A 13,522-nucleotide genomic window follows, 5' to 3' on the forward strand; every position below is an offset into this window, starting at 1 on the left:
TCCACCTGAGATTTGGATATTACTAATTTTTTGGATCCTGACCTAAAATGATGTGGCAAAATGGATGGATGATATGGAAAAAATATATACATCATGGTGGGGCCCACTCGGGTCTGATCAGATTGGATGGAAAATAAACGTTACCATGCGCCCTACGAATTGTTTAACCGTGAAAATCATTATCTTCTCTGCTATTTTTGGTGTGGTCCAGATGATCTCTGGATATAATTCATTTTTTGGGTGGTGCTCTAAAATGATCTCTGAGAGTAGATGAACGATGTAAATGTAATAAATACATCACTGTGGAGCCCATATAACTTTGATCTCCTTTGAACCGTTCGTACAACTCGGAGCTCGAGGAGTGTCAACGCTCGTCTTTGTGTGACACGTACCTACAGCAGCTAGCTGCTACAAATTTAAAAAAAAAGGAGAGAGAAACCGAAAAGAAAAAAAGAGGGAAAGAAGAGAAGGAAAAAGAGGGAAAGGGCGAAAGAAGAGATTGAGAGAGAGAGAGAGAGAGAGAGAGAGAGAGAGAGAGAAGAAGAAGAAGAAGAAGAAGAAGAAGAAGAGGAAGAAGCCGCAGCCGCCCGAGAAGAAGAAGAATAACGGCCCCGTAATGGCCGTTACGGTCACAGAATTCCGTAACGGCCGTTTCGACCCCGTATCGCGTAACGGGTCCCACCGTTACGGTTACGTATCGGCCGTAACGGCCGATACGTAACCGATTTGGGATACCTTGCTTGGAAAACCTTGAAATAGTGAAAGCCAAAATTGCGAGGGTAGTAATTTTAGTAGTGAAGTAGGTTGCATTGAGGCACCGAACCACTATAGCTCTTTTGTGCATTGTTGTGATTGAATATTATTATGTGTTATTATTGTGATTTACTTGTTCTTTGCATTAGTTTGATATTTTGATTTCAAAGACTTCATGACATAATGTTGTCTTACCTAAATCTTTTAGGTGTAAGAGGTTGTCCTACAAACTATTTGATATCAAGAATTCAATACTTTGCAAAATTATATTCTATTGATTTATTATTCCGCATTATATCGAAATATTTGGCATTGTCCTATTCACCACCCCCCCTCCTAGGACATCTATATCTCATCCTTTCAGTTGCACTGCATGCTAATGCAGGAATTCATTTGATACGATGTCTCCTGGACTGTAAATCAAGCCAGGCTGGTTATCCAGCCGCCTCGTATATGACAACTAGAGGGTCCTTAAAAATTGGCCAATATCCACATCCAACGTACATGCATGGCCATCTTATGACCGGATTAGAATGATTTCTAGGTGACATAATACAATACATAATAGGAACCACCTATTGGAACATAAACCAGATTGGCATGCATGGGAGAGTAGGATTCAGATGGTTTCTCTGGCCAATAACAATAGTTCTTTTCCAAAAAGAAGAAATTTGGCACAGTCCATTATAGCAAGCTTTAGGTCACATTGTTCATAAAGAGGAGACGATGCTAAAACTTTAACTTTTGCCATATGTTGAACCAATTCTAGGTATCAATGAGGCATCAGCCGATATTATTCACATCACAGGTCAGCAATACGATATATTAAAGGAATACAAAAAATACATTGTATGGATGATATCATCGTTTAAGCATGCTGATATAGAGCGATGCTCAATTCATTGTGAATATCGCGAAGGCAAGGCGGGAAGCTCCAATAGCCATTGAGAATTTGAGATAGTTTCTAGAGTAAATAAACACAAAAGCACTTTGAAATAGAGTAGTCCATGATAACATGGATGCACTTTGAAATAGACAATAGTCCATGATGGGGAAACAAAGACAACACAATAGCATGTTTCCATAAATGCCTTTTCACAGTAATGGCATCCACATTAAAGTAAGTTAATAACTGGGGAAATGAGTACCTTCAGCCATCTCCATGCACTTTCACGGCCCTCCCTACTTATTCCTGCAAGTCCATGAACTACATCTTGACTTCGGACCTGAAATCATTTACAAGTACCTTCACTAAGGAAATTCACGGGAGATTACTGGGAGCATGCTTATGGCTTGATAGGGAAACAAACTGACATACCTCAGAGGACAACAAAAAGTTCAGAGCTTCGAGGACAATATCTGGATCGGGACAAGATGCCAGTGAACCTAGAAAGCATGGTATGAGAGATTATCCCAAAGAAGTAAAATGGACCCAAGCAATTTCCTTAAAATTCATAGAGGTCTTGAGTCTTGACATACTTAGAATGCGCACTTTCTCTTGGCTTAGATCAGTCTCTCTATAAACTTTTAGAAGAGATTCATATCCAGATCTGTTCGATGTTGTGACGGTCTGCATTACAGCAACATATGCCGCCTACAAATACATTGGACAATGACATCAACAGGCACATGCAAATGGAATGATATAAAGATTGAATCTATGTATTTCAATTTAACCAACCTTTCTTGTGTCAGGAGGGAGCTGTGATGTATTTCTGTCATCTACAAATGTGTAAAACCGTCTCACTGCTTCAGTTAGTGTTATGTCATGCCCAAACAGGGCAAGTGCAGTTAAGAGCTCCCCTCTCAACAATGCATCCAAGTGGCTCTCACCAGAATTGGGTTGCCAACCTAACTTCCTGCACAGAAAGTCCATCAAGAAACATTTCTAGGATGGAAACTATACAGCATAAACAAAGGGATTTAATGCTGCAAAATTCACAGCAATTACTAATAGGAACCAAGTTAAAACAATGCACCCTTGTTCTAAAATACATTAGGAGGTATTATCAGTAAAAAATAATACTTTAGGAGGTACTGATTGGATAAAAAGGAAACAGTCAAGTATGCGAATATGCTATCATACATTTATAAGATACCTCATTCAGGCTTCTTCCAGGTTTGGTATCATTTGGATAAAGAAATCATTATAAAGTGAATAACAACACCTTTTTATTACTTGTTTTTGACGGAACTACTGCAGACCCATCTTTCTAGAGTGTAGCAGAAATAGTTAAGGTAATCTCTGACAAGGATTTGTTGCTCAGTTCACCTTCCATTTTTCTCCATCAGTTAGATGAGCTGGTAGAAGGGTTTCCTTTTCCATTTTCCCCCATTTTGTTTGCTCTATTTTTCAGTGGTCAGAAGAACCTGAGGAAGAAGATTTTTGAGGTGGAGGAAGTTTTTCTAGTTTTTGATCTTAAACTTGTCACTCAGCATCTTGATTCAACCATAGTGTTAACTGTTACCAGCAGAAAATCATGTTTAAGGATGCCCATATTGAAGCACAATGCAGATGGGTGACCAATATTTCTCAACAGTGTTAATATTCCTCTGGGATTACAAAAAGAGTAGCGAATGTGTTCAATTTGTTCATATCCCTGAAGTTGGCATCATTTGTTGTTTAACTGAGATAGTTGTTGTCAATGTGTTTTCTACAACGACAAGCAAGATCATTGCCAATATCTTTCTGAGATTGTCCCTCGTTTCCTGGAAGTTCACATGATTAAGGCTTTAGTTGCATGAACCGTGAAGAGAAGCAGCAACAGATTCAGGTGTGGGAGCGAGAAAGTGCCTGTTTCAATGTGTAAGCAAGCAAATACAACCAGGAAGCAGAAGAAGGATCACGAAAAGAAGTCCGGAGAAGAAGCAACACTAGTTAGAAGGATTCCACAACTAATTCAGGCTTCAGGTTTCAGATTCTGCATTTGGTGTTCAGTTTGGTGCTTACTGTTTTGGAATAGGGATTTCGGGTAATCCAAGAGGAATTGGGAGATTGTTAAGGCTATGATGAGAATTTTATTAGAAAAAGAAGTCTGATTACAACTGGGGAAGAAAATCTCCAATCAAAAGGGCTTGGGGGCTAGCACCAATTGACCGTACATGTAGCATGGGAATGTTTTAAATATCAACAATATCAGCCGATATATCCCATGATATATCTTGTATCCCACCTGTGCGATACGAAATGCACAGGTAGTGTCGATATATCCCAAATGTTCGACCAGTGAGCATTTTCAAATTTCGATCCTTTTTTTTTGTTGAAATTATGTTAAATCAGTGTCAAATGGTTATAAATCCATTGGTTGAGGTTCTTCATGTTTTGCATGAAAAATCATGGAGTTGGAGCTTTGATTTCAATATCCATTGGTTCTTCATGTTCTCAATTTTTATTTTTTATTTTTTTTTTATTTTTTTTTATAATATTAAATTTCCTTCAATTAGCTGTCAATTGAGAGTCCGAGACTAAGTTTGAAGTATGTAGGAGTATTTGATGAAATGATCATCACATACACTTTAATTTCAAATTTTGAGTGTAGGTGGTCCAATTTGGAAAAAATTGGAGAATTTTCGAATTTTCCCCAATTTCCCCAAATTGCTTGCAATGTTGCACTCCAAACATGAAATCAAGTATGCATGAGGGCTGATCTACTGATTTGTTAAGTCCTTGTCAATTTTCGGAAAATAAAAATCATTTTAATTAAATATTAATAAAAAATATTATTTTTTTTTCAAAATTTCCCGTCAGCCAACTGTCAATTTGAGACTAATTTCGAAGTATTTAGGAGTGTTTGATGAAATGATCATCACATACACTCTAAATGTTATGCATTCAATTTGACTATAATTGTATTAGTTCAGTCAAACAGTGCGTAGCTTAGGACCCTATACAAAGGAAACCTATTATGTGCACTTCTTTTTTGAGATGTTATGATTCAAAAGTGTGTATTAAAGTCTTTTTTTAACAATCCTTGAAGTTTCATCGAAAAATTCAACCATGTTCCAATGTTTTCCCCATGTTTCCCAACAAGTGCGATAAAGTACCCGATACAAACAATATATCCCGTGCAATAACCGATACGTATCTGTATCCCAAGGATGTGATACGTAACACGATACCAATATTTTGAACATTGGGCATGGCATTCCCTTTGAGTCTATTGTGGGTAACGGCTCACTCCCCTAGGCTCCTTTCTTCTTCCACATTCAACATCTAAGGTATCAGAGTGATCTCATCCAAGAACTCTCTCTCTCTCTCTCTCTCTCTCTCTCTCTCTCTCTCTCTCTTTTCTTTTATGTTTTCGTTGTTGAAACCAGATCTTCCAAAGCTGGTTTCCTTTTAGGAGATCTCAGTGTTTCCTTGGGTATGCAGAAATCATGTTGGTTGTCATCATTGGAAGAAGTATTACTGTCGCGAGCATGGTCCAGTTGATTCAAAGTGCTCTGCTAGAATTACTGGTGCAGGAGCAGGTGTGTCGTATAGCTAAAGTGTGATGACCACACGATTGCAGTTGGTCAGCCTATTCACAGCTTGTTTCAATAGTCAAGTAATTAGAGCTGTCACCAGCAGCCCCATTTTCGATTGAGGTATTTCTGTTAGCTTGTTAACAGCAGCCCATTTTTTGATTGAGGTGTCTGTGGCAGCTCGTTGACAGCATGTTATCAACTGGAAGTATATCTGGCTACTTAGCCTGCTTTTTATTGGAAGTGTTTCTTGCAGCCATTGACGGCCTGTTTTCAATTGGAGGTATTTTTTTAGCAGCCCGTTGGCAGCACTTTTTGATTTGAGCTGTTACTGGTCACTCATTTTCAACATAAGTTGCATGTTTTCATTATCGGATTGATTTATATGTTATTATAGAGGAAAAAGCCGACAGTAAGGTTATGGTGTTCAACCCATCAGATTTTCCTCGGGTCCAGATGACTTCAGTCAAATTAAATGGACGCAACCATCAACGATGGTCAATCTGTGCCACTTTGCCTAACTGCGAATGAGAAAGTAAAGCATTACTTCAGATAAACCGCAGGAAAGCTCTAGTAATTATGCTAAGGGGCTGTTGGGGTGAGGGATTTTGGGCAAGGATTTGTGAAATCTCACCTGATTTGTTTTTTTTGTGGGAAATTTGTTCAATCCTTGGATTTCAAATCTCTCTTGATTGTTTTTCGTTGCTGATTTGTTGAATCCATGGATTTCCCAAATCCTCACCCCCATAAATCCATGGATCAGGAGCAAGACCAAATCCCCAGAAAAACTAAGTACTCCACAAATCAACAATGAGAGACCTGCTTAAAAGAAATAAAAGTTATTCCATTTCAATACATGCTCTGATATTGCAATAAGTGCTCTCAAATACATGGATTTTGTAGCTTGATTCTCAAACAGTGGACCTTAGGATTTGCCAAACCCAAATCAATGCAAATCCATGAAGTTGACAAGTTTGTGGATTTATCAAATCCATCGTCTCAGTTCCCCAATCCCAAACATGGCCTGAGTAAATTCTGGAAAGTGCACAGATTATGACCTGATTGTTGAATGGTATGGAACTTTTTTTTTGAAAGGTAACTCTACAAGGGATTGAACCCTGGATCACTCACACACTACTCTTTCTCTACCAGCTCATCTAGCAAGCAGGAGACCATCTAACTAGCAGGAGTGTGTGTGTGGGACCTTAGCAACTAATTTTGTGTTTTTGGACACCACAAGGAGATTCAGGTTGGAGTGAAATCTATTCTTCATATACGAATATCTCATGTACTTACAAGTCGTTTCAGGAGATAACTGCATTACATGAGGATATGAATCTTGGAAAATATTATGCTGGAGAGAGAAGTATGTGTGTTGAGTTAAATGTTTATCAACGCCTAATTATTGAATTGGAGAAACAGGGCAGCAATACGAAGAGTTTCGGGCTCCTAAATTTTTAAGTGGTCTTAATTTCGACTATGAACCCATTGGAGCTCAGATCTTGGGGGGGGGGGGGGATCAAGTGCACACGCACCCACAACAGGTGGCCCTTGGGGCTGTCTCTACTATTGGTGGAGGTGACTGACAGGTCTTCTCTTGTTACCTCTGTTGGCAAAGGTGATAACAATCATGGAGGATGCTGTGTCATGCTGGTGGCCATGAGTCAGAGGGAGGCCGTGGACACTGGAAGTGCATGCGTTGTGGTTTCGATAATCAGTGTTTAAACTAGGGATATAATCGGTAAAACATCATGGGCTAACCAGCCACATGTCTCTGCAAGAAGTAATGATGTTCGATCTGTTGGATCTATCTCCTCTCAACTTCCGCAAAGTACTAATTGTGATTGGGTTGCTCTCATCCATAATGAATACTTTTAAGTTATTGAAGGACAAACAGACTTCCTACAATGATCCTTCCCCTCCCTTTGCCGCCTCATTTGTGAACACCGGTACAATTTGTCTTCCTTCCAAACAGTCAGCTCCATGGATCATTAACTCAAGAGCATCTAATCATATAACTAGACATTCCTGTCCATGTTATGTTCTTAACAAATCAATTTAGAATGCAGTTGCCCAAGTTCATGGTACCATATAAAAATACATGGACTGGGTACTACTCGTCCCAGCTCCTCTATATCATTGTCATCGGTTTTGTATGTTCTTCAGCTTCCACTTAGCCTAATGTTTATCTATTAGTAAAGCACAACCACTGAGTTATTATATTACATTTTAATTTTATCCCTCCTATTGTGTGCTTTAGGGTCGAAATCCAGAGAAGTAAATTGGTTGCGGACGTGTTCGGTGGACTACATTATCCAAATCGAGGACCAAGTAAGAGTTGCCTCACATGCAAGTCGTTAATGGTTATGGGAATGGGCCTACGACCCACTTGTTGCTTAGTGTTTTTAGTCTTGGGATATGTTGGACATAATGTTCATTGTATCGGGCGCATTTTCGTCATATTTGCTTTTTATTACTTAAATATAAGAGAAAGGGGGTGGGAACATGATACCCTAACCCATATTTTCTTCTTTCTTCTTTCTTTCTTCTCTTTTTGATCTATAGAAGGTTCCATAGATCTTCTAGGGTGATGCAAATCTTACTTCATGTCATTTGATCAATAGGATGCCTTCATCAATTTTAGATGCAAACACCATTCTCTATATTGTTTCATGATCTACCAGCTTTTCTTATTCCTCTCAAAGTATTTAGTTGTACTTGCTTTGCTAATATATTTGGTTCAAGTTGAGATAAACTCTTGCCTTGTTCTACTAAGTATATATATATTTTTTACATTCTCATACTCAAAAGGGTTATCGGTGCTATTCCCTCACTCTTAAGAAGCATTTCAAGACTGTTGATGTAACCTTCTTTGAATGTGTTCCATTCTACATTAAGGATGGGCATATTGTTGAAACCACATCTATGAAAGCTCTCTTGCCAAAGGTATTTCCTTGATAATTTAATGTTGAGATGCCACCATTACCTCAGAAGTATTTCACACCGAGTAATTACAAAAAAAAGGTAAAAATTGTAAACCCAAGAATTTGGAGAACTTTCCTTGAGTATTTTCTATATTGCTTCAACCCAAAAGTGGGTTTAAATAACCATTCTACAAGACTATACAAGGAAGCTTATTTAGAGCTTCTCCATACATAGTATATTACAACTAATGATAACCCATGACAACTCATATACACAATATTCTCACAAAAAGACCAGGCATTACATATTATTCCTATTGCTCACATAGTCGGCTACTGCACCTACTGAGGTTCTTAGTTCTTTTTAAGTCTACTATGGTTGTTGATGATATTCCTATCGTGGTGTAGAAAGGTAAACGTTCTTGCATTACTCATCGTATTTCCAACTTTGTCACCTTTTACCCGTTTGTTCACAAGTTATCACAAGTTTGCCCTCACCTTGTCTACTGTATCCATTCCTAAGTCAATCCAGGAGGCATTGTCAACATAGTCGGCTATTGCACCTACTGAGGTTCTTAGTTCTTTTGAGTCTACTAAGGTTGTTGATGATATTCCTATCGTGGTGTAGAAAGGTAAAAGTTCTTGCATTACTCATCGTATTTCCAACTTTGTCACCTTTTACCCATTTGTTCACAAGTTATCACAAGTTTGCCCTCACCTTGTCTACTGTATCCATTCCTAAGTCAATCTAGGAGGCATTGTCAAATAAAAATTGAAAACGAGCTATGGATGAAGAGGTGGAAACCATGTACTCCCATGATACTTGGAAGTTGACTGATCTCTCTTCAGGTAAGACTCCAGTCAGGTTTATATGGGTCTACACAATTAACTTACCATCTGATGGGTGAATTGATTGTTACAAAGCCAGGTTGTCACTAAGGGATACACTAAGGTTTATAGAGTAGATTATCTGGATACATTTTCCCTAGTGGCAAATCATAATTCGGTTCAAGCTATTATATCACTATTTGCAAATAATGATTGGCCTCTCTTTTAACTGGATGTGAAGAACGCGTTCCTGCATGGAGACTTAAATGAACAAGTCTACATGGAGCAACCTACTAGGCATGTTGCTCAGGAGGAGTTATTTAAACTATGCAGGTTAAACAAGTCTACATATGGATTGAAGCAATCACCAAGGGCTTGGTTTGAAAAGTTCAACAGTGCGGTTGTATCTTTTGGATTAAAAAGAAGTAAAGTAGATCACTCAATATTCTCAAAGCACTCAACCTCTGGCTATATACTATTAGTTGTATTTGTCAATAACATTATAATGACTAATGATGACTTGGAGGGTGTTGAAAAGCTGAAGGCATATCTTCAAACTTAGTTTCAAATCAAAGATCTTAGTCTTCTTTAATATTTTTAAGCATTGAGGTGGCAAGATCGAAAGTTTGAATAAATCTATGTCAGAGAAAATATACTTGTAACCTGTTAAGAGAGACATGTTGGGTGTCAAACTGGTTAATACACTAATAGATCCTTATCTCAAACTAGAAGTTGATGGAGAATTATTAGAAGTCCCTAGTATGTACAAGAAACTTGTTGGCATGTGGATGGAGGGCAGGCTTCGCTCGAGTGCAACTACTATCAGCGGGGTAGATTTATGGGTGAAAATGACTCTTTCGGATGGGAGGAACTCCCCTAAACTCCCCACATTCCAGGATGGATCAGGCCGTTAGTGGGGTGGTCCAAACTAAATGTTGACGGGTCTGCACGCGGCAAACCAGGGCCGTCTGGCGGGGGTGGGTTATGCACGGACGTAGATGGCAATTTGTGTTTTGCGTTCACAGCTGGTTTTGGTGTGGGCTCGAGCAACAAAGCAGAGCTAAGGGTGATCTGGCAAGGCCTGTTCTTTTTCCTGGCCCAGGGCCTGTATAGAGTGGAGGTTGAATCTGACTTCAGGTTTGTGATTAGTCTCCTCAATGGGGACTCGACCCTGAGTTGGGCTTGGAAATATTGGCTTAGAAGGATTGATGCCCTTAGGAGCTAGGGGGCGTTCAAGTTTCGGCATATCCCAAGGGAGGAAAATGGCCCTGCTGACGTGCTGGCCCGCCTGGGCAGCTCCTCCCAGGAATCATTGTTCTTTAGGAATTCAGCTGACCTTCCACACCTGATTAGAGGCCTGGTCATGTTAGATAAAACTGGTCTGGGGTCAATTAAAAAATCGTGTAAAGGGCCTCCTATGTAGAGGGCTTCCATAGGATTGGCGCCCATCCGTGTCTTTTTGTTGGATGGTTGCCCGAATGTCGGTTCGGTCCATGTATAGCTATCTTTCTTGAATGAATGGATTGTTTGGGTTTAAAAAAAAAAAAACTTGTTGGCAAACTCATCTATTTGACCATCACTAGGCTTGATACTGCCTTTTCAGTCAATGTGGTGAGTCAGTTCCTGCAAAGTCCGAATACACCACGCCTAGCAATATTTATGAGAATCCTCAAGTATTGAAATGTTTCCTTGGGAAGGGTATCCTATATAGAGTTCATAGTCATCTTCATATAGCCAATTATTCAGATGCGGAGTATGCAGGGTCGAGACATGACAGAAGGTCAACTACGGTTATTGCACCTTCCTAGGCAGTAGTAATGTGTCACTTGGAAAAGTAAGAAACGGCATGTGGTTGCCAAGTCAAGTGTTGAAGTTGAATATAGGTCAATGGCACATATGACTTGCAAACTTATATGGTTGAAATCTCTTCTCGAAGAATTGGGATACGAAGTTCAGATTCCAACGTTCTTACATTACGACAATCAAGCCGCGATACATATTACCAATAACCCCATGTTTCATGAGATAACGAAGCATATAAAAGTTGATTGCCACTTCATTCGAGACAAGATATTTCAAGGACGGATCCACATACTTTATATTTCACCTCATGATCAAATCGCAGATTTATTCACCAAGGCTCTTGGAAAATATCAGTTCGACAAACTTGTTTCCAAGCTGGGCTTGTATGACATCTACATTCCAACTTGAGGGGGAGTGTTAATGGTTATGTGTAAGGCCTACGGCCCACGTGTTGCTTAGTGTTTCTAGTTTGGGGATATGCTAGACATAATGTTTATTGTATCAAGGGCATTTTCATCCTATTTTCTTTTTATTACTTAAATATAAGAAAAGGAGGTGGGAACATGAAACCCTAACCAATCCTTCTTCTCTCATATGTTGTTCTCTCTTTCTTTCTTCTCTTTTTGATCTCTATGCAAATATACACAAGTATTTGCCCCTATCAGTAGCATGGTTGGCTAGGTAGCTTGTCATTAAATAATCTGAAGAGATCTTCCATTGTTGTCCCATCCTTGAATGAAGCCTATGCAAGAATTCAAAGGGGGTCTCTTGGGCCATCTCTACCAGTGGTGACAAGAATCATGGAGTATGTTGTGGTTGTGCTTGTGGCTTTGAGACAAGGTGAGGCGGTGGACTGTGGAAGTGCCCACATTGAGGTTTCAAACTTTCAATAATCATATTGTTTAAACTTGTCGTGATAAACCATCATGGGCCAACCATGCATATATCTCTAAAGAAGCAATGAACAATGTTTGATTGTGGTCCTATTATCAAACAACCATTTACTCCAAAAGCTTAAGCTGTCAGAGTGTGGTGTATCAATGTATATTAAGGGACCTTATCACTTCAACACCCCCCGGCACGTGCGGGGTGGGAACTCCGCATGGGAACATACTGACAAGGGTGGAGGGACAATCACACCATAAATAGGCCGGGCTTGATTTCCCGGTCCTTGGGCCGGACCTGATTTTCCAGACCCCCCGTGGGAGAATAATATATTAGTGAGGCATATTTGCTACTCTCGAGATTCGAACATAGGACCTTCCGCTTTGATACCATATCAAACAACCATTTACTCCAAAAGCTTAAGCTGTTAGAGTGTGGAGTATCATTGTATATCAAGGGACTGTATCACTTCAACACCTATCTCCTCTCAATAGTCACAAAGTACTAATGGTGACTCGGTTACTCTCACTTGTAATGGATACTTTTTAAGTTATTAAAAGGCAAGTAGACTTCCAAAGAATGCTCCTTCCTCTTCCTCTGCTGCCACATCCGTGAACACAGGTTTATAGTTCGTCCTGCTTTCCAATAGCTAGCACTGTGGATAATTGACTAGGGAGCATTTACTCATGTGGCTCAAGGTTCTCGTGTTTCCTGTTCTTAACAAATCAATTTTGAATGCTTCTATTACCATAGTCGATGCATAATTCTTGTGAATCAGGATGGATGGAGTTCTTGAAGAATTAGAATCTTCGCATTCAAATCTTATAGACATATACTTCCACAATCTTAGTGCCATTGGCACAATTTCAAGTGTGTAGTACCAAGAGAAGAACCAAACACATAAACAGTGATTAGCACTTCTCTTGTAAGGTTGATATGAAGCGTGTCTAAGTTTTTACTCAAAGTGAATAGAAGTGCACGTCTATTAACTTAATATCTATTGAGAGGTACAACAGTACAAATTCCTCTAGTGCTCAACTCAGCTTGCAACCCAGGAAAAGAGGGTTTCCTAACAAAAAACTAGGAACAGTCAACTTTCTTAGAGTGCATATTTAACCTAGAAGGTGAAGAAAGGCATTGATGGCATTTTTATGCACTGGCATTTCTACATCCTTGTTCAGTTTCGGAGTTTACAGTATACATAACTATGTTTATGTTGCTTTTAATCGACATTTTTTCATGGGTCATCTATTAATGAGTTTACTTGGCAATGATAATGTCACAGCCAGTCACATTTTTTCACAGGTCACCTATCCATTTATTAACATCATACAGCTGGTTTTTAGCCTTCTAAAAGATTCATATTTCCTTAAAATTCTACAAGGTGATGGCATTAGGTCTCAACCTTTCTAGCATTAGATCACAAAAATATATAATTATCTTATATTGGATCCACAAAGCTAATCTCCATCCATTTCGAATCACCGATTTGATTCTTCATGTTCACATGTATGCGATCCAACAGACACTACTTTCAAACCTAGAAAAGGCTATGGTAGCAAGCATGCATAGCTTCCCAATAATGAGAAGAAACCATAGAATTCAATTCAATAAGGCCAGCGCTCAAATGGCAGAACAATATGAAAATAGAGCAACTCTACATTTCATGTTAGTGATTGAAAAGAGTGTCATATGGTCATCAATTGAATCAAAATTACGCTGAATCATTGAGAATAATCTCAAACACTTACCCTGCAGGAAACTGGAGAAGATTGATGAAAAACTGTTTGATGTCACCTGATGATTCAGGAGTGGCATCGGCTGCAATATTTGCAATTTCGCTACATATCTGTGGAGCAGGTAAA

The 13,522-nt window shown here is 39.1% G+C and overlaps 1 protein-coding gene across 3 annotated transcripts in view; it reads right to left on the minus strand.

The window, feature by feature from the left end:
• Nucleotides 1-13,522, minus strand: part of LOC131233550 (aminopeptidase M1-like) — an 81,945-nt gene that overhangs the window by 24,631 nt on the left and 43,792 nt on the right. For all 3 annotated transcript variants that reach the window (XR_009165276.1, XM_058230306.1, XM_058230305.1), the window contains exons 13-17: nt 13,409-13,506; nt 2,435-2,612; nt 2,233-2,347; nt 2,072-2,139; nt 1,902-1,979 (exon numbers count right to left, since the gene is read on the minus strand). Coding sequence is in view for 2 of the 3 variants with exons in the window: in XM_058230306.1 (XP_058086289.1) it covers nt 1,902-1,979; nt 2,072-2,139; nt 2,233-2,347; nt 2,435-2,612; nt 13,409-13,506 (537 nt within the window). In the remaining variant the exon portion in view is untranslated. The remainder of the gene's footprint in view (nt 1-1,901; nt 1,980-2,071; nt 2,140-2,232; nt 2,348-2,434; nt 2,613-13,408; nt 13,507-13,522) is intronic.

Source organism: Magnolia sinica, chromosome 18 (genome assembly GCF_029962835.1).
Source record: "Magnolia sinica isolate HGM2019 chromosome 18, MsV1, whole genome shotgun sequence".
NCBI classification, from domain to species: Eukaryota; Viridiplantae; Streptophyta; class Magnoliopsida; order Magnoliales; family Magnoliaceae; genus Magnolia; species Magnolia sinica.